General features: G+C 34.8%; 2 protein-coding genes across 14 annotated transcripts in view; one reads left to right on the top strand and one right to left on the bottom strand.

Moving 5' to 3' along the window:
* Positions 1–18,479, top strand: part of ABI1 (abl interactor 1) — a 119,632-nt gene extending 101,153 nt beyond the window's left edge. For 2 of the 10 annotated variants that reach the window (XM_047740174.1, XM_047740175.1), the window contains 5 exons: positions 597–677; positions 4,702–4,875; positions 7,957–8,043; positions 11,891–12,076; positions 16,238–18,479. In XM_047740174.1, coding sequence (XP_047596130.1) covers positions 597–677; positions 4,702–4,875; positions 7,957–8,043; positions 11,891–12,076; positions 16,238–16,413 — 704 coding nt within the window. In that variant the 3' untranslated portion in view covers positions 16,414–18,479. The remainder of the gene's footprint in view (positions 1–596; positions 678–4,701; positions 4,876–7,956; positions 8,044–11,890; positions 12,077–16,237) is intronic. The other 8 variants (XM_047740178.1, XM_047740176.1, XM_047740180.1 and 5 more) reach the window with 5 other exon arrangements.
* Positions 18,196–19,015, bottom strand: part of PDSS1 (decaprenyl diphosphate synthase subunit 1) — a 54,582-nt gene continuing 53,762 nt past the window's right edge. For 3 of the 4 annotated variants that reach the window (XM_047740188.1, XM_047740185.1, XM_047740187.1), the window contains one exon: positions 18,196–18,653. In XM_047740188.1, the coding sequence (XP_047596144.1) occupies positions 18,513–18,653 (141 nt within the window). In that variant the 3' untranslated portion in view covers positions 18,196–18,512. The remainder of the gene's footprint in view (positions 18,654–19,015) is intronic. The other variant, XM_047740186.1, reaches the window with a different exon arrangement.

Below are 19,015 nucleotides of genomic sequence, written 5' to 3'. Positions count from 1 at the left end.
TAGTCAAGAATGATATTTATTATTTCAAGAGCGTTGTTTTGTGGTTATTGTTTTGTTAATGCCAGTGAGTTTGACATTGCTTTGTAGGCTGTTGTCTCAACTCTGGCGTCAGCTCGTTCTGTGACTTTATTGCATTTATGGATAATATTCCATACATACTTCAGTAAAATGCCATGAATATAAAATGGGGTTAAAATAGGAAAAGTTTTTTACTCTTCAGATTATAGAAAATTTTAAGAAATCTTTGCAGAGTATTAAATAAGTCCCTTTTTTGGGTAAATGAAATGACTGTAGTGCTAAAAATACATATTTAATAATCAAAACTGTTAGGAAAAATTCTTAGCTTCTCAAGGAGGTTGAAAAAGAAAAAACTGCTTATAAAAATGGCATATTTTACAGTTTATGCAGGTATGAACGCAGTGCCCTTTATACCTAGTAAAATGAATTCATATTCATTTGGTCATGCTTTACATATGGGTGTCTTTCTTTTTTTTTTTTTTTTCCTCCCCTTTCCAAAACTTTGTACTTTCTTACTGTTTCAGAATGTTTAGTTCTCTTTCTTGTCCTCTGACCTGAATTATAAACTATTTTATTAGAAAACATTTCTGTCCCTCCTCCTTCTGGAGCTCCACCAGCACCACCTCTTCCACCACTTCTCCCAGGGAACACTGTGATAGGTGAGACCGCATAACCCCTGGAGTGATCTCATTTACTTTTTGTATTCATAATAAACTCCCGCTGTTAGACTGCTGCCTTTTATAGCTATTAGGTTGTAGGTGGTAATATAAAGGTTTAAGTGTTAATCTAATTTACACTAATTTCTTCTGGTGAAAGGCCTCTGAAGTTACACAGTTAAATGTAAAATCACATTTCTCTGAAATGTGTAATGTTTTTATGCTTAATTTGTAACCAATTTCATGTGGTTTGTATTTGTTGCTTGTTTTGATTTCTTAAGGAAAATTACAGCAGAGATTGTTCAAAAAGATATTTTTAAATGAGTAATATTTTTTACATGAAATTTCATTTGGAACTTCCTGGTGTATACAGTCAAAGGATTGGGAAAAGATGGGGGGTGCAGGAGGAATTAAAATGGCAAGGAAAATGATGGTGCTCCTGAGGCTTTCCTGTGGATCACAGTGTGCAAAACTCTGATACAGCTCAGTACTTTTGGCATCTGGGATGCCAAGAAAAAAAAAATTTTTCATCAGATACATTAAAATTTTTCCTAAAGCAGAGGTGACTGGATTGAGCATATTTAGAATTCCAAATACACACATAGTATGAAACTGTTCAGCCTGGAAATATACAAGAGCAATAATCCGGATAGAATTGGATAGTGAAACGTTTCAAATGACAGCTGAGTTTCAGGTTGGGTGAAATAAAGCTGTCTAGCCATGTCTTTTCAAAGTATTAAAAAGGGGCAAAGGAGATAATAAAAAGAAGACCCTAATAATAAAAATTATTGCCAGAAAGCCCATCTGAAAAAAAGTCCCCAAGCTAGTTAATAATCAGGAAAATGAAAGTTAAAATCACAGTGAGATTCTATTTTATATCCACCGTGTAAGTAGAAATGTGGAAGTTCATTAGTACTCAGTATTGATGAGTATGTGTAGTAACAGGAAAGTACACTGCTGGTGGAAGTTTATTAGTTGGTACTTTGGAGGGTAATTTGTTACCTAGTCAGGTTGAATAGGTTTCTGCCTTAGATATAATAATTTCATTTCTAGATATTTACCATCGGAGTATGGGTTCTCAGAATATGGCTACAGGTCGATGCTGAGATCCTTTTATGGAGTTTTTAGGGTCAGAACCATAGTCATAATAATACTAATAATATTAAGATCTAGTTGCCTTTTTCATTCTCATATGTAAGAATACAGTGGAAGTTTCCAGAGGTGTATGATTATGATAGATTCATTGAGTATACAAATTACAAATAAACATTTTGTCAGCTGTCACAGCAATGAATCTATCATGCACCTCTGGAAACTTCCACTGTATTCTTATATATGAGAATGAAAAAGGCAACTAGATCTTAGTATTATTAGTATTATTATTATTTTAAAGATGTGTCATTTATAATTTCTATTAAAGTGATTACCTGTTGCTATAACCCACCTCTGCAAAAGCTTTTTGAGGTTCTCTAATTTTAAAGAGTGGATACTAAAACCATAAAATTTGAAAAACCACTGTCCTAGAGCAGTGGCTTTCGGAGTGTGATTCCAAGACCAGTGCATCATCATCACAGGGGAGCTAGTTAGAAATGTAAATTCTCAGATCCCATTCTAGACCTACTCAGAAACTTTGAGGATGGGGGCTCAGCAGTCTGTATTACAACAAGCCCTCAAGGTGAAATTCTGATCAGTGCTGAAGTTTGAGAACCAATGTTTTAGAGAAACTCAGGAACCACATTTAGGAATGTTCACAATAGTAGCATTAATATTAGCAAAAATCCGGATGCAACCCAAATGTTTACTTATAATAGAATGGATAAATAAATTGTGGCATGCTCACATGCAAATAAAGAAAAAAAATGGATGATACAATATTCACCAGGGATGAGTCTTAAATAAAAAAAAAACAAAACAAAACAAGCCAGCAGCATGTATAATTACTCCGTTATAAAAGTTTATAACTTCTCTGTGTATTGTGTATTGTTTAAGGTTACATATGTCTGTGATTTAAAAAAGGAAATAGGAAAGAATATTTAACACCTTTTGGGTTTTGGGATCCAGGAGGCACAAACGGGAAGCTTTGGTGATACTGGAAATACACTGTTGCATGGAGCTGGGTATTTATTGTATTTTTCTTTAAATTATATCTAAAATATATATACAGATAAATTATATATCACTATTACATGTAATTATACATATTAATATATAACTAATATTTCTGTATATAACATAATTATGTATATAAATCATATGCCCATTGGTATTATGATTTATTACATATAAAAAAAGTAAATTCTGAAATAAGCATAGTTTGGGAATACTGAATGGTTGGTTTTCAGTTTTAAGATCAGCAAGGAAAATAACTTGGATTTCATATACTTTTTATATAAATCAGAAATAAAAGAATCACTTTACAGAGATCTCCATTAAAAACAGCTAAGGTTTACCTCTTAGTTCTGTGGAAGCCCTAGCTATCCAGAATTTCTTATTCATGAAGGCTCTTGAGTGGAGTATTATTCTTATTTTTATTTTTTATTTTTTAAAATTTATTTTTATTAACATATAATGCATTATTTGCTTCAGGGGTACAGGTCTGTAATTCATCAGTCATACACAATTCATAGTGCTCACCATAGCACATACCCTTCCCAATGTCCATCACCCAGCCATCCCCTCCCTTTCATCCCTCTCCAGTCCAGCAACCCTCAGTTTTTTTGCTGAGATTAAGAGTCTCTTATGGTTCGTCTCTCTTTCTGGTTTCATCTTGTTTCATTTTTTCTAGAGTATTATTTTAAAACTGTGTTTCTATTTAGAAAATGAACGTGGGGATGATTCAAATAATTAGTGACTGCCTGTGGCTCTGGGAACTCCAAAATGTTAAATTTATTAGCACTTTTTAAAATGAACAACCTCTGCTGTATGGTTTTATGTAATAACTTGTGTATGACCTCTAGGAGAGGCTAAATTACACAACTGAATGAAAATAAGCTAGTTTTACTTACTTAGTCTGCTTAGATGTTTGAGTGGGGCAAAGGGGCTAATATTAATCCTGAAGTTACTTTTGGAAAGTATGGTTAACTTTAGAGGCTTTGAACTTTATTAACCTTTTAAATATTAAACTTTTGAAATGTTGGTAAAGATGATGTTGAATAAAATTTTCTGAACTGTTAGTGCTTTAGTCATTCTAGATATGGATGATAATAAAAGAAGAAGATTATTTTGGGTATAGGATGGGGAAAAGCCCTCCATGTATGGAGATAAGTAATGGACTTTCTACATAAAGCTGCTTTAAAATTGTAAAATTATTTTACAACATCTAAAATTATTTACAGTTTTGTCAGAAAAATTTAAGTGAAAGGGGAAGTATGTTCTTAAAAGTTTGGAGATACATAACAAATCAGATACTATAAATAGGTGCTTTGAAACTCGAAATTGTGCTTCTCATAAAAATGATTCTGCTAGCATATGTATTTGATTATAGCTGCTAACACAGTAGACGTTCACTTAAATATAGCAGTATAAGTTGAAAATATGCTAGCTTATGTATATTTTATAATTTAACCTGTGCTCCTAAAGATTTGGCAATGGAAAAGAAGCTTGTAAACCAACTGTTAATATATTCACATCTGAAAACCGATGTGTTCCATTTCAAATTACCTTTTGGTATTTATTTTGTTGGAGAGACACAGTTCATAGGTAAAACCTATATATTCTAAAATGATACAGGAAAAATTTTATATGTAAGATTAGCGAAATACCATTTGGGATTCTGCTAAATTAAAAGGTTTAAGAATGTTACTTATTCTACTTTTGCAGCTTTCCACACAATATCTGTTTTTCCTTTGGTTTATAACTGCAGACAGCTCTTTGTGTTTTGTCTTCGCTGTTCTCTTTATTTTGTGCTGTGGGCTTTGAGAGGCCGTAGTACTTCTTACCGAGAGTCCTCCTCTCTTTGTGCTGCCATCCGAGGTCACATGTTGCTCAGATTCTTTGTTGGTTGCTTTTGACTAATGCTTTTCCGCAGCCCCGGGCTCAGCTCCTGGTTCGCAGTACGGCACCATGACCAGGCAGATTTCTCGACACAACTCTACCACTTCCTCGACGTCTTCTGGTGGATACAGACGAACTCCCTCTGGGACTGCTCCATTTTCTGCTCAGCCTCATGTTAATGGAGGTCCACTTTATTCTCAGAATTCAAGTAAGCTTGTGCTTGGCAGGCGGACAGCAGCAGTGCAGTTCCTTTTGAAGGAGATTATTTGAAGCTGTTGTTCTTGCCAGCGACAGACAGCAGTTGACACCGCGCTATTTCGTGTTTATTTTTGCTTTAGGAAGTCAGTCCTTGAATCCCCCCATTTTAAGAATTGCCACTTATCACAAAAAATAATTGCTTATCACTTTTCAAAAAAAATTCAGATTTACTGAATATACTTACATACTAAAACTTAGCTAATGGTTTAACACGGTATTTTTATTACTATAAATAGAACTAGAGAAGAAAAATAGTGAAATTAAGCTGAGTTTATTTTTATTGGCATGTTTGACATACTTTAGTAGCAGTGAAAGAAAGAACATTGAAAATTTTTCTTTAGTACAATGAAATTGCTGGCTATCACTTTGAAGCTTGTTAACCTGTACTGAAATGAGTTCAAAACCATTAAAAACGTTTGTGATGCCTGCTTATTCTGTCTCTAATCACTGTAACACTGGGGAGGATTTTCTTCTGATTTCTTTCTCTTCGCGTCAAATTGCACATCTCAGCACTAACTGCAGTCAGTGTCTTTAAAGGCTTAAAGATATTTAAAGATTAGCAAATAGTTTCGGCATATAATGGCAGGGAGTATGAATTGCTTAGGGTAATCATTAATTTCACTTTCCGTGTTAAGATGCTTAACTCAAAAAGGGAAAAACGTCTGACATGAGCCTGTTGTCCAGTATCCCTGGCTTCAGGAGGCAAACACTGGACCTAGACTGGGGCACACTTTCTCATGTGGCGCTTGTAACTATTCTCTAGAGCTGTGTGTTGTAGTAGTAACACAACACGGAGTACTCCGTTTCCCTAAGAAGTTGGTTTTATTTATAACGCATGTTCCGAACATGTATTTTACAGCAGAGCTAGAGGAAAGTTCTCTTATTTATTTCCAGTGTAAATTTTAGAGTCAAAGATTGTGTTTTAGCAAAAAAACTAAGAAATGAAAAACACTTGAGCAAAAATGTCAAAATTTACAGATAATCCCCAAATTTATACAGTCCTTTTTCCAGACTAAAATTTTCATCCAGGCTACCTACCAAGAAACTTTACCTGTTAGAATTTTATCTCACATGTCCCCGATTTCCTTTTCGTAATGAAAGGAAGCTAGAGTCTGAATATGCCATGGATTATCTGATTATTAGCCTCAGTAGTTTCATGACCTCTTCATTTTTTTTTTCCATAATATGTTGTGTTTTTAGATCCCATCTTTATGTTCTTTATTTTTCTTTGCCTCACTTAGATACTTAGTTCACTCTGCAAATAGGATTTTTGGTGACACTACCCAATTTGTGTAGTTTTATTTCAGCAGTACTCAGTGGGTTCCTTATTCTCAAATAAGACCTTTTCATTACCAAGTGACTATATCTTTCAGATACTATAAAGGAAATTTGGATTCAAATTTTGAAAATATTAGGTGTCAAAATAACTATCCTTAAACCTGAGTTACTGTTGGTGTTGTAGTGATAGGGGTAGTAGTGGTGGTTGCTGTAGTAGTAGTAGTAGGATGTAAATGTTTTTAGTGTTTTGATGTGCATATTTTCCCTTCTGTCCAGACGTGGTGCTAGTGACTAGTATCTTCATAGCATAGCTTTTCTTTTTCTCTCTGTACTAACCAGCATGTCTAGTTACTAAGGGTTGTTTCTTAACAAATTTTTTAGGTTTGTGGGAGGTTTGTTTTGTTTTGAAATCAAAACTGTAACATTTTATTTATTTAAGAGCCTTCTACATCCAAAGTATCAGAATCAATGAGGACCGGTTTCATAGTGAATTGAATGTTAATTTTAGCCATATAATGAATATTAATGCAATTACATTGCTTTGGTAAGTTACTGCTGCTTTGAATACTGAACCTCTTTCAAATTTTTATGCTTACCAACAGAATTTATACAGCGGGTTAATTGAAACGACCCTTTGGTTAAATGATCCTTGGGAACCAATAGATTGTTTTTCTCTGTCAATTTAGTGTCATGTTTTAGTGACTGCCAGTAAACTGAATTTTGCAAAGTCAGTCCTGACTTTCTAAGCAATCTCTGGCAGTTACTGTCTTGCTAAAAATGAGACAAAATGATAAACTTACAAATGTTTACTTCTAGTTTGCTGTAGTTTTTAATACATTTGTTGCCCACGTGAGCATTTGATACCAATTTCCTTATAAATTAGATCCTCTCCAGTAAGAAGTTGAAGTGTTTTCAGCTACTCAGGGATTCGTTATAAATTACTTTAATGCAAATAATTGAGTATTTTCACCTGTTATGAGATCAGGTTTCCTATTTCGAACAGTGATAAAATGAAGAAGGTACTTTTGAAATACTTACTATGAAACTCAGTGAACAATTAACATGGTATGTGGAGCAGTCTTATTCCGTAGGAAATTTAGGGGGGATATCTTTACAAATAAAATTGTCACCTTAGAAAATACCTTGTTTTACAGTAACAAGGGTTTTTCCTGGAGAGCTATGTGTAAATTTAGATATATAATGGTTTTAAAGTAAACCTGTGATTAGTATGTCTTTATAACGGAATAAACGGCTATTCCATAACATATATTCCATAACATAACATATTTATTTATTTATTTATAACATGGATTCTGATTTACAACATTACCTTAAAGCTAGATATTACCTGCTAGGTTATAGCGATATGGCAAAGACAAAATATCCTGGAAATATCGCTGTTACTCATTTTTTTTAAGTCTTTTTAGAATTCGAAAATTCATTACATGAAAATGAGTGTGATGGTAAACTTAAATGTTCCCCAAACAGTTAACATTAGGGTTAAATTAAATGTATTTTTAAAAAATTAACCAGTTGGCTAAGCAACAACTCCGTTTAGGTTGGCTGGTGGGAACTGAAGTTGAAGAAGGTTCTGCAGGTTTTTTGTTTTTTGTTTTGTTTTGTTTTGTTTCATTTGCAAACTGTTCTTTGCATACTTATGTTTGTGGTCCTTGTAACTGACTTCTGCTTTTTGTTTGTTTCCTTTTCTTTCCTTTATCTGTTTTACTCCCCCTCACTGTGTTGTCGCCGCCAGTATCTGTTGCTCCACCCCCTCCCCCTATGCCTCAGTTGACTCCACAGATACCTCTCACAGGCTTCGTGGCCAGGGTGCAGGAAAACAGTAAGTTCGGGAAAACTGAGCTGTGAAGAGTAGAGGCTGTTTCCTTATAGCATGCATGGCTGATGAGTCATATTTTCTTACTTTTATTGAGAAGCTAATCTTACCTTGAAAACAGGTGCAGATACGTTTTTGAAACTGAAGAGCACGGTCTTCAGTTTTTTCTCTTGTGTGCATGATTACTGACCCATATAAATTTCAAGACTGCAACTTTCTTATGTTATTTACATGATCTAAAACATGAAATCTGATATTTGCGATTCTTAAGGAAAGCCTAGTGAAACATAAAAGTTCAAATTGTATGAAAACTACCAGCTTCCAATAGTTATTAGGGGAGTTAGAAGACATTTTGTATTCTGTTGCCAGCAAATTTCTTCAGCATATAGAAAATTAAAATATGAGATTAAATTTATTACGCATTGGGGGCAGGGATTTTTTCCCCTTTAGTTACATAAAAATTTTAGTGAAAGCTTTGTAAAAGCCTCAGATTTTTATACAGAAATAACTTTGAACCTATATAAAAGTTTGTTGTTACAATAAGAATGAATCTGCAAGAATAAGTAATTTATATCCAGGTTATCCATTTGAGTGTGATACTGGCAAGCCCTTTTCTGTTTTGGCTACATGCAGGCCCGTGAGGAATATTTCTGAATACGCACATCTCATGCTTTGAGGTCTTCTTGCAGACATGTCAGTTGAATGACTTTTGGAAATTCTTTTGAATACATGGATTTGATTAGGATAGAGTAGTCTATATTACTGCCTAATTACCTTGAGGTTCCGGACGATGTATAATCCTCACTGCACGATCAGAGTGAGTGTTGACAAAATAAAAAATACCACCATTACTGAATTATACTAGGCCAGAGTAGCTGTTGAGATTAAGATGGCAAGGTGGTCTAATAGTGATTTACTTCATTTGGGATCATTGCCATGCAAATAAATTTTAGAATGGTTTCAACAAATGTGTAACCCACATGACTACCCCATCCTCCAGGAGAATACAGTGTGGCAAATTCCATTGTTCAACTTTTGCTGACCCTGTTGTGTAATTCTCCACATTTCTTCCCTTCCTCCAGTTAAATAATTGTTTATTCAGTGTTATGTGCTAGGCTCTAAGACAAAGTTTCTACCTTTAAGAACCATATATGATTGAATGGGCTTTTTATAAGATGTAATTCCAAAATGTTGAAATTTCTGAGTGTAAACCGTCCTTATTGTTAACATTTGTTTGAAAACTCTAATATGTTTAACTTATATGAAAACTTTGACTTATATAAAAAAGTGAATCATATTTTTTGAAAAGAACTGAATAAGGGTAAATTGCTGGTCCTTAATGCTGTAAGAGTTTTAAAAACTTGAGCAGCCTTATAGTCAATGGGAGGATACTTTAAGATAGCCATAATAAACATCCATTTAGTGGGACCAAAGCATATTGACTAGCATTTTGGTAAGTTTTTTAAAAAAAGATTTTATTTATTAAAGAGAGGAAGAGTGAACATGTGAGAGACAGAGAGCCTAAGCACCCCAGCGGGAGGAGAGGTAGAGGGAGAGAGAGATGCTGGGCCCCCTCCCCCCCCACCGCCCCTACTACTGTTAAGCAGGATGCCCAGGACTCTGGGATCATGACTTGAGCTGAAGGCAGATGCTTAACCGACTGAGCCACTCAGCGCCCCCCACTTTTTTTAAATAGAAATTCAGTATTAATGTATGTAATTCTGGACACACATGGTTTTTGCTAAAGAAGACTATGGTACTGTTTTATTTTAGTTCTTTTCCCCAGACTTACAAAGTGGAATCACTTACTCTACTTGTACTGCAGAATGTGCAGCTTTATTTAGGATCTGTTTTCTTTGAAAGCATGTTAGGAAGATTGATTATAAACTATGTATCAGTATCTTACATATTTTATGGAGTACGAATTCTGTGCTCTGTTAAATATGCAGTTTCCTGTGGCAGTTAGCCTACTAAATGTGCTTCAGTTTTAAGACATGAGCCCCTGAAAGAGTTCATGTGTTTACATCTGTGTACCATTAACATCAGGCAGCATTTTTGAACTAATTATGTGCAGTGCTAGACAAAGGATGATGCATAGAGCATAAGATTGAGTAGACCTCTGCTCTTGTGTATATATAATTTGGAGATAAACCAGTGTAGATTCATGGCAGTTGGACATGAAGACAGTTGAGTGAAAACATGAAACTGGTAAGTTATGTATATGAGTAAATGCAATTTAGGGATTCAGGCAAACATAATTTATACCTTAAGCCAAATTGAGGATAGGAGCTGTGGCTCTTTGATGTTAGGGTGGATTCATACCCATTTTCTTCTCCTCGGTAATACTAGAAGCTTTGTGGAGAAGGTAAGAGCAAAAATAAATGGACCCAAGTGTTTGATGGAAAAAGACCTGCTTGATAGCTATCAAAATGAACATCACTACACAGGGTTTGTTTTCTCATAGTCTTCCTCGTCCCCCGACAGGATCAAATAAAAAACCCACAGAATTGAAGTGGTTGTGGAAGTAGGGCTGTTATCCACAGGTGTTCTAAATCTGGATCCCTTGGTTATAGTCTCAGCACGTTATTCCAAATAGGGTGGAGTAAGCTTTAAAACCTATATTACAAAGAGATTATGACTGTATGCTTTGATCACATAAATAGCCCCAGAAATTGGCATTTGAGTTAGTATGTTGGTATTCTGAATTTCTCCCCTGCAGATATTATAGAATTCCTTATATCAGTTTATGTCAAAACATTTTCATGTCTTTTTAACTTTCAAAGAAATTTGTGGATCAGAATTTTGAATTAAGAATTATTTGTGTGTTCTGTGTTTGAATTCCTTAATATTGGGAGCACTTGTTACCTGGTGTCATAGTAGTTCAGTGAGCATAGTTTTCTATGACAATTTTCTCATTTCACTGTTCGATTACATAAATCACACACATACATGTACAACACCCATCTACAACTTGAGGTATGAGTCATTATTATTGGTTTGCATGATGTAAGTTCCTTTTTGTTTGTTTGTTTGTTTTTAATTACATCTTCCTGCAACACTTTAAGAATTTTTATTGTGGATGTATTCTTGGAAAACTTCCCCCATTCCATGCTTAAGTTTTACTAGCAATAATGCAAAAATTCTTAGCTTGCTTTCTGCATTTAAAATGTTGATTATGGATTATAGATATTTTAAAAAATACTCGGTGAGATTTTTGTGTTAGCTTCTAATTATTCACTTTCTAATTTAATTTCTCTGGTTAAAATTTAAATAATAGAAAGCCTACACATAGAAGCAGACCTGATACTGCCAACTTTTTTCTTGATTAAAATAGACAAAAATAAATATCCATCAACTGGAGGCTTACTTCTGGGGAACTAAAAGACAACTAAAAGCTGAAATTAGGGACCTGAATGTGCACAGGGAGTGGTTATCGAATCCTAAATGTGATGGTATACATAATATTTACAGTAGTCCAGATGAGAAATGTGACATAAGGCTTGTTTAAGGAGGTGGGCTAACTAAAGGGCGACATTTGTTCTGACCCAAGCCTTGGAGTAAGGAAACTTTTTTACTCTTGTAATCCTTATAAAAAGAGACATTGTCTCCTAACCTCCTGCATTCATTAATTTGTAGCACTTCCTAATACTCTAATTTTTAGCTCATTTTATTACTGCAAAATTATTCTCACAAGTAGTAGAAGCTCTAACACACCAAGCTTTTATTTCTAATCATTGCATGTTTTATTATAGTGCATGCTGTATACAAATTAGAGCTTTACTAAATTCTTTTAACTTATGAATTTTCATCTATTCTGATTTTTGATTCAAATCAATTATCTGAATTCTTTTAGTTGCTGATAGTCCCACTCCACCGCCACCGCCTCCCCCAGATGACATTCCCATGTTTGATGACTCTCCACCTCCGCCACCACCACCTCCAGTGGATTATGAAGACGAAGAGGCTGCAGTAGTTCAGTACAGTGATCCGTATGCAGATGGGGATCCTGCCTGGGCCCCCAAGAATTATATTGAGAAAGGTAAGGTACAGTCATCATTGAGTGGAGGTAAAGAAAATTTAACCTACCTACAGAATTTGAGAGCTGTAAAGAACATCTAGTCCATGTTTCTCAACCCTTTGAATAGGTTTACCAGCCAGCATAATTTAGTTAAGCCTTATTTCCTGTACATTTCCAATATAAAGGGATGCCCTATCTTTATTTTTTAAGTTAAAAATACGTCATGATGTTAGATGTGGTTTTTCAAATGACATAGGCTTCCAGCTGGAGATGAACTTGCCTGTTTGCATTTTATAGATGATAAGGCAGAGAAATGAGTTACATGACTTATGACTTACTTAAAGGAGTTAAATGACTTACTAAAGCTACACAATTAGTAAAGCCTTAAAACAAAATTTCTAAGCTCTTAAAAAGAGAAACCTTTCATATCTAAATATCTTAAAATGAATTGGGACTATCATGAGAAGGAGCCTCAATTAAAAAGTTTTCAGTTAGTTGATCTTGTAAAAGAGAAGATAATCACTAGAATTTCATTTCAGGAAATTATGTATAACTTTAACATCCAAATTTGTCAAAATAACCTGACATTCACTATAATTTATGCATTAAGAAAACCATGGTAAGAAAGAAATCCCGTTTTTAGAGAATTATTTGCTTTTTTTCATCCAGCTCTGTGTTGTTTTAAAATCTGTGTTTGTCGAGTTTTGAAAATGCTTGTAATGTAGTTTAAGCACATTGAATTGCTTTCGAAACACATTCCCTCACACTGGCCTTTACTCGGTTCACTGACGTTAAACAAGTAGCTGTAGCTCGAGACCACAAGCACTCTCCTGTGCCGGCTTTGAATACATGGCTAAAAGGGAATTTGCTGTTTTCCTTTTGTGTGTATATTTGTGTGTTTGTGTGTGTAAATTTTTTGAGTTGACACACAGTGTTATATTTGTTTCAGGTTTACAACATATGATTCAGCTTCTCTGTAGGTTATGCTGTGCTCCCCACAAGTGTGGCTGCCATCTGTCACTGTACAAGCTACTAAAATACCATTGACTACACTCTCTACGCTGTACCTTTTTAAATATTTTCAACAGTGAATATTCTACATACTGTTCAGGAAATCTTGAATATATTCTCTACTTTATGTTTAGGTTCTCCTCTGCCTTTAAATAGAAATAGGTGGTGGTTATATTGAGGTTGATAAACTTACATAGTCTTGAGTTGTGTACCTTTATTTTCTGGTTTGGAAAAGCAAATTTAACTTTAAATTGGGATTAATATGGAACTAATAAAAATGGATAAATTTAAAATGATACAGTGGTTAAGACACTTGGCAATAGAGCAGAATGACAAAATGTCTTTACGAGTTGAAATAATAGTCTTTAGTGGTCATCACATTTTGTAAAAGACCAGGTAATAAATATTGTTAACTTTTTAAACATAATTAACACAGCAGCATTCTCTTCAGGTGTACAACATAATAACTTGACACGTTTGTATTACAAAAATGAAATATTTTTTACTTTGCCAACCACACAGTCTCTTCTTTCACAGCTACTTAGCCCTACTCTTGCAGCCCTTAATACTTAAGTGAGCGGATGTGTCCATGTTCAGATAAAAAGAAGTTTTAATAAATTACCAAAAAAGCAATGGTTTGGATTTGGCCAGTGGCCATTGTTGGCTGATCTGTAGTCTATGTCAGAGAGTTGAGATTTAGAGGATTATATTTAAAGTCTTTTTAAATAGTCCTCTTTATAATCACAAGATGAATTAAGATGATTTAATAGAAATTTCCTTGAATGTATTAATCAACAATATGACATGAATGTTCCAAAAGCCAAATTCTTAGAGTACATTAGTTGAACTATGAGCTATATATACACAATGTATACATATATATATATATATATATATATATATATATATATAATATAGGTATATATACCAATCTGATCATATCCATTTATATTATACTACATTATGTCTACTTTTGAGTACCACATTTTAAGATTGTGCAAATTGGAATGTCAGGAGGAGAGTATCAGCAGACAAAATATCTAGGAAGTGCACCTATAATGTGAAACAGTTGAAAGCACTGTTTCTAAGTTGAGGAGAAGATTGCAGGGGAACTAGGTAGCTGTCTTCAAATTTTTATCATGTAGAAGTAGGAGTTTAGCTCTTTGTATGAGTTAGGATTCTGGAGAGTGGAGTGGACATTGAATTGTTAATGATTAAGTACTCAGCAGTAAGGATTATTGTATGAGAGAATATATATGCATTGGGTAGGGGAAGTTGGGTACGACTAGGATTCATTTACAGAAGGACTTGGGTTCAGTACTGTTACCAGCTCTTTGTCTAAGTGGAACTAAAACCACGAGGAAAAAAAAGCTTTCATTCTGCTGACTAACTTTGAGGGTATCAGGCTTTTGTCAAGATCAGTCTGAAAGTTCTCTACATACCCAAACTCTAATGTATTGTGACTGTGAATACAAAGAAATTAATGTTACCAAAGCTAATAAATAATAATTGACAGATTAATTAGTAGTATGTTAACTAAGTTATTACAGTATTTTCCTTACTAATGATTTTCTAGTAATCACTCCGTTTTCTTGAATGGTTATGTAGCCAAAAGTAATAACAGGATAATTATTTATTTATTTATTTATTTATTTATTTATTTTTTTAAAGATTTTATTTATTTGTCAGAGAGAGAGCGAGCACAGGCAGACAGAATGGCAGGCAGAGGCAGAGGGAGAAGCAGGCTCCCTGATGAGCAAGGAGCCCGATGTGGGACTCGATCCCAGGATGCTGGGATCATGACCTGAGCCGAAGGCAGCTGCTTAACCAACTGAGCCACCCAGGCGTCCCAGGATAATAATTTAGTATGTTTTTGGGTTTTTTGGAAACTGGATAGGTCAGTGACCTTTAACTATGATTCTGCTGCAGAATTAAAATGCAGGAGAAAGGACTTGAGCTTACTTAATACGGTTTTGTAAAGGGGAAAAAAAAGGTTGCCTATTTTAAATTTTGTGAATGGTGCTATGGATCGGTACTTTAGGTCTCTTCCTTACTTATAATTCACTAATTCAGAAGGAGAAGTTACCTTTCTCAGGGGAAAAGCAAGTTCCAAAATACCTTAAGTGCCCTAAGCAGTGTTTTAAGAAAAAAGATAACACGAAGTAATGAACATCCCTAACACATACCATTTCACATATACTGGAAAATTACATATAACTTCAGAACTATCAGGCTATAAAGGCAGAATGAAGGAACAGTTAAATTTATAAACCTGTTTGGCAGACTAGTAATGTCTTGATGACTGTCTTTTCCACAGCACTGTTCATAAAGGAAGTGACCATTTTGGACTCAAAATAATCAAAACCAGAGAATTGGAAACCGTTCTCTACGTCTTAATTAATGGGTCTTTGCTCACCTATTTCCCCCTTTAAAAGATATCCCGTTGAGGGGCACCTGGGTGGCTCAGTGGGTTAAAGCCTCTGCCTTCGGCTCAGGTTATGATCTCAGGGTCCTGGGATCAAGCCCCGCATAGGGCTCTCTGCTCAGCAGGGAGCCTGCTTCCTCCTCTCTCTCTACCTGCCTCTCTGCCTGCTTGTGATCTCTCTCTGTCAAATAAATAAATAAAATCTTAAAAAAAAAAAATCCCGTTGACCTTTAACATATGTAAATACTCTTTTAAACAATCTAGGTATGGCTCCATAAATTACATGCATATTTTCTGTGGATGAGTAGGAGGAGATTGACCTCCCAGGATATGCATAATTTCCAAATTAGGTTGGGTTGTTACCTTGATTTACTGATTAGCTCTGTAGCTTTGCCCACTCCCTATTTTGGAAAATGGTGTTTTGCAATGGTTGGCACTTAGTTGATTTTTGAACAATTGAAACATGTAATAAATATGAAAATTCAGGGATCTTTCCTGGATAGATTGGTTGGAACTGTGGACTTCTCTCTAGCCAAGTTGTCAGTTTGGTCCTACCATCACGCCAGTGATTGAGGAACATGGTTGGCCACTGACTTAACCTGTTTTTACCAATGTAAGAATTAACAGTATATGTACAAATAGTTGGTTTTGCTATACTATCGATTTAACTGGCATTGCATTTAAAAATTCAGTTAAATGTTGGAAATAGTGCACTTACCATGGCATTTCCACTGTTCTTTCCATAGTTGTGGCAATATATGATTATACAAAAGACAAGGATGATGAGCTATCATTTATGGAGGGTGCAATCATTTACGTAATAAAGAAGAATGACGACGGCTGGTATGAAGGGGTCTGCAATCGAGTGACTGGTCTGTTCCCTGGGAACTATGTTGAATCAATCATGCACTATACTGATTAAATTTTTTGCTTTTAAAGTAGGTGGTTCTTATTACTCAGTCATACTGTGGGACTATTATGGTTAACAGAATTGTCTTAAAATGTGCCCATACTTTCAGGACATGCTGTTTTATTGATATAACTGAATGTCTACCTGTAAGCATACATCTTTGAGGCAGTTTGTGAATTGCTAAACAGCAATTTATACAAGAGGCTGTCTGTAACTGATTATGCTTATGTGCTTACTTACACAGTTAACTTTATGACCAGCTTAAGTATTCTGGGGGTGTGGGGTATAATATTTAACAAATCATGATTCAGATTGTACCATTACATGTTCAGTGCAGCATGGTTACTAACGCTATGTCAGACTAATATTAAAATCAGAAAATTTCAATCCTGGTGCTGGTCATACTTTTTGTTTAGACTTTCTCATTCTTGAAATATGCTATCTGTTTAAAGCATGCATACAAATTTATGTATTGAAATATACTTAAAAAAAATCCAAGATGCTTCCAATTTGTGTAATATTTACTTGGAGTACTCGTACTTCGGTCTCTTGAAATGAATTGAGTCTCTAAGGTCTCCATGTGAAACAAAACAAAGGGTTATCTGTAATGTTGTAATTTGTACCTAAGTTTTTTAATGAGTGAATTTGCATTATAAATTTTTTCCATTCATAAATACATAAGTGAACCAAAGGTTTTTGTCCTTTCCTTCACTGGTTTGCTTTTAAAATAAATAAATAAATGAATAAATAAATGAATAAATAAATAAAGATACTGATTTATTGCAGAATTATGGTTCTATTTTCTCAATATATTAACTTGGAAAAAAAATATTAGCCTTATCTCAACCTGTCCCAATGGCAGTGACTGATTTGTGCAGATTTAAAATCTGAGATGGGTATTTACAAGTCAATCTGCTGAATTCCTTTTTTAAAGTAACTTTTTCAAAGCTAAGAAAATGTGTTAAAGTATGCACATTCTGTAAGTAAAATTCTTAAGGACTGCCGTATCAGTCCTTTGGTTTTCCAGTGGATTGTTGTATACTGGGTTCAATGAAAGGAAATATCTTTTACATGTTGTTTTTGTAGAAGTGGGTGCAATTGACTTTTGAATAGGCGCTATTTAATCCATTACCTGGCACTAGCAACATAAAAATGTTTTAAGAAAATAATTCGAAAAAAGGTGGATCATATATAATCAGTGAACGGGGAATATACCTGACCAACAGATTTATATTGTCTTTTGAAACAATTGAAATGCAACACATGCACTTTGTGTGTCTCCTCTTAATTTAAGGGAAGGTTAGAGGGATGTTTTTTTCTTACCTTGTGTGTAATTCAATATTGCCTAGGATATTAAAGTAGAGCACTCAAGAAGTGTGGGTTTCTGTGTATTGAGGATTTGTTTGGATTTCAAATTACAGTTACGTACTGCGCGTTACAGACGTGTAACAGCATAGTAAATGATAAGACTAGTGCAGAACATTTATTTCTGAAAATTAAAGGCCATTATTGCTACCAAATCAATGTGACTGTTGTATATGCATTTTGCCTTTGTTAATTTTAAACATGATTTCAGTTATCACTAGTGATCAGCTAGCAACCTTTTTCATTTTTTCAAGTGGAATGTTCTCTTAATTTTGTATATAACCTGTTGTCTAAATTTTATGTACAGTCTTTTATAATAAACCATTCTCCTCTATGAAATTTTGGATACTGTTAAAATCTAATGTGGATTGAAATGTAGACTTCACATTTTTTGCGACCTTTACTCCTATGGTGAAACACGATAAACCATTTGAATTTTAACATTGATTATTTATTTGTGTAATGGCTTTACATGTGGATCTTAACAGTGTAAACAATACCACATATAACCATCAAGATACCTCGATTAGAATTTACAGACCTAGAGTGACAGATTCGGATGGTTTAATTACATTTAAAAAGTTTTCTGAAAAACTTTGCCAATAAAAAAAAATTGCCCATCAGTAACGTTGAAATGATTTTTTGAAATGATTTTTGGTTACCTGCACATGAAGCAAAGAATATTTCACACAATTCTTTAGGCACGGTCTGGTGGAACAGCTGCCAAGAAGCAGCAGAAAGAGTTGTCATTTCTCTCTCGTGAGGACAATTTCTGAAAGCTGTATGAGGGCATCTCTTTCCGGGGATGGTCGAAGTTTACTGATCTCTCGTATTGCTTCGTGGCAGTACCGCTGCGCGAGGTAGGTGGTTTGCTGCACACCGTCACTCTGGTGGGTAAAGAACAGAAGAGGACAGACGCCTCACTCTCTGCTCAGCTCTTAAATTCTTGCTGTGACAGTTAAAATGTCTCTGTCGTGAGCCAGTGCTGTCTCTCCCTCCCAGCTCATCATTCCAGCTTCCATGCCTACTGCGTTGAGGCACTTTCTTCAGATGGAAGCACATTTGTATTGAATCAGCGTGCAAAGCAACTCATTAATCTCAAATAGCCACCTACTTGCCCTTAAGTATTCGATTTTTTTTTTTAAAGATTTTATTTATTTATTTGTTAGAGAGAGAGAGAGCATGAGCACAGGCAGACAGTGGTAGGCAGAGGGAGAAGCAGGCTCCCCGCTGAGCAAGGAGCCCAATG

Source organism: Lutra lutra, chromosome 8 (assembly GCF_902655055.1).
Source record: "Lutra lutra chromosome 8, mLutLut1.2, whole genome shotgun sequence".
NCBI classification, from domain to species: Eukaryota; Metazoa; Chordata; class Mammalia; order Carnivora; family Mustelidae; genus Lutra; species Lutra lutra.
The sequence above is the reverse complement of the archived record's forward strand: the minus strand, read 5'-3'. Positions and strand labels throughout refer to the sequence as shown.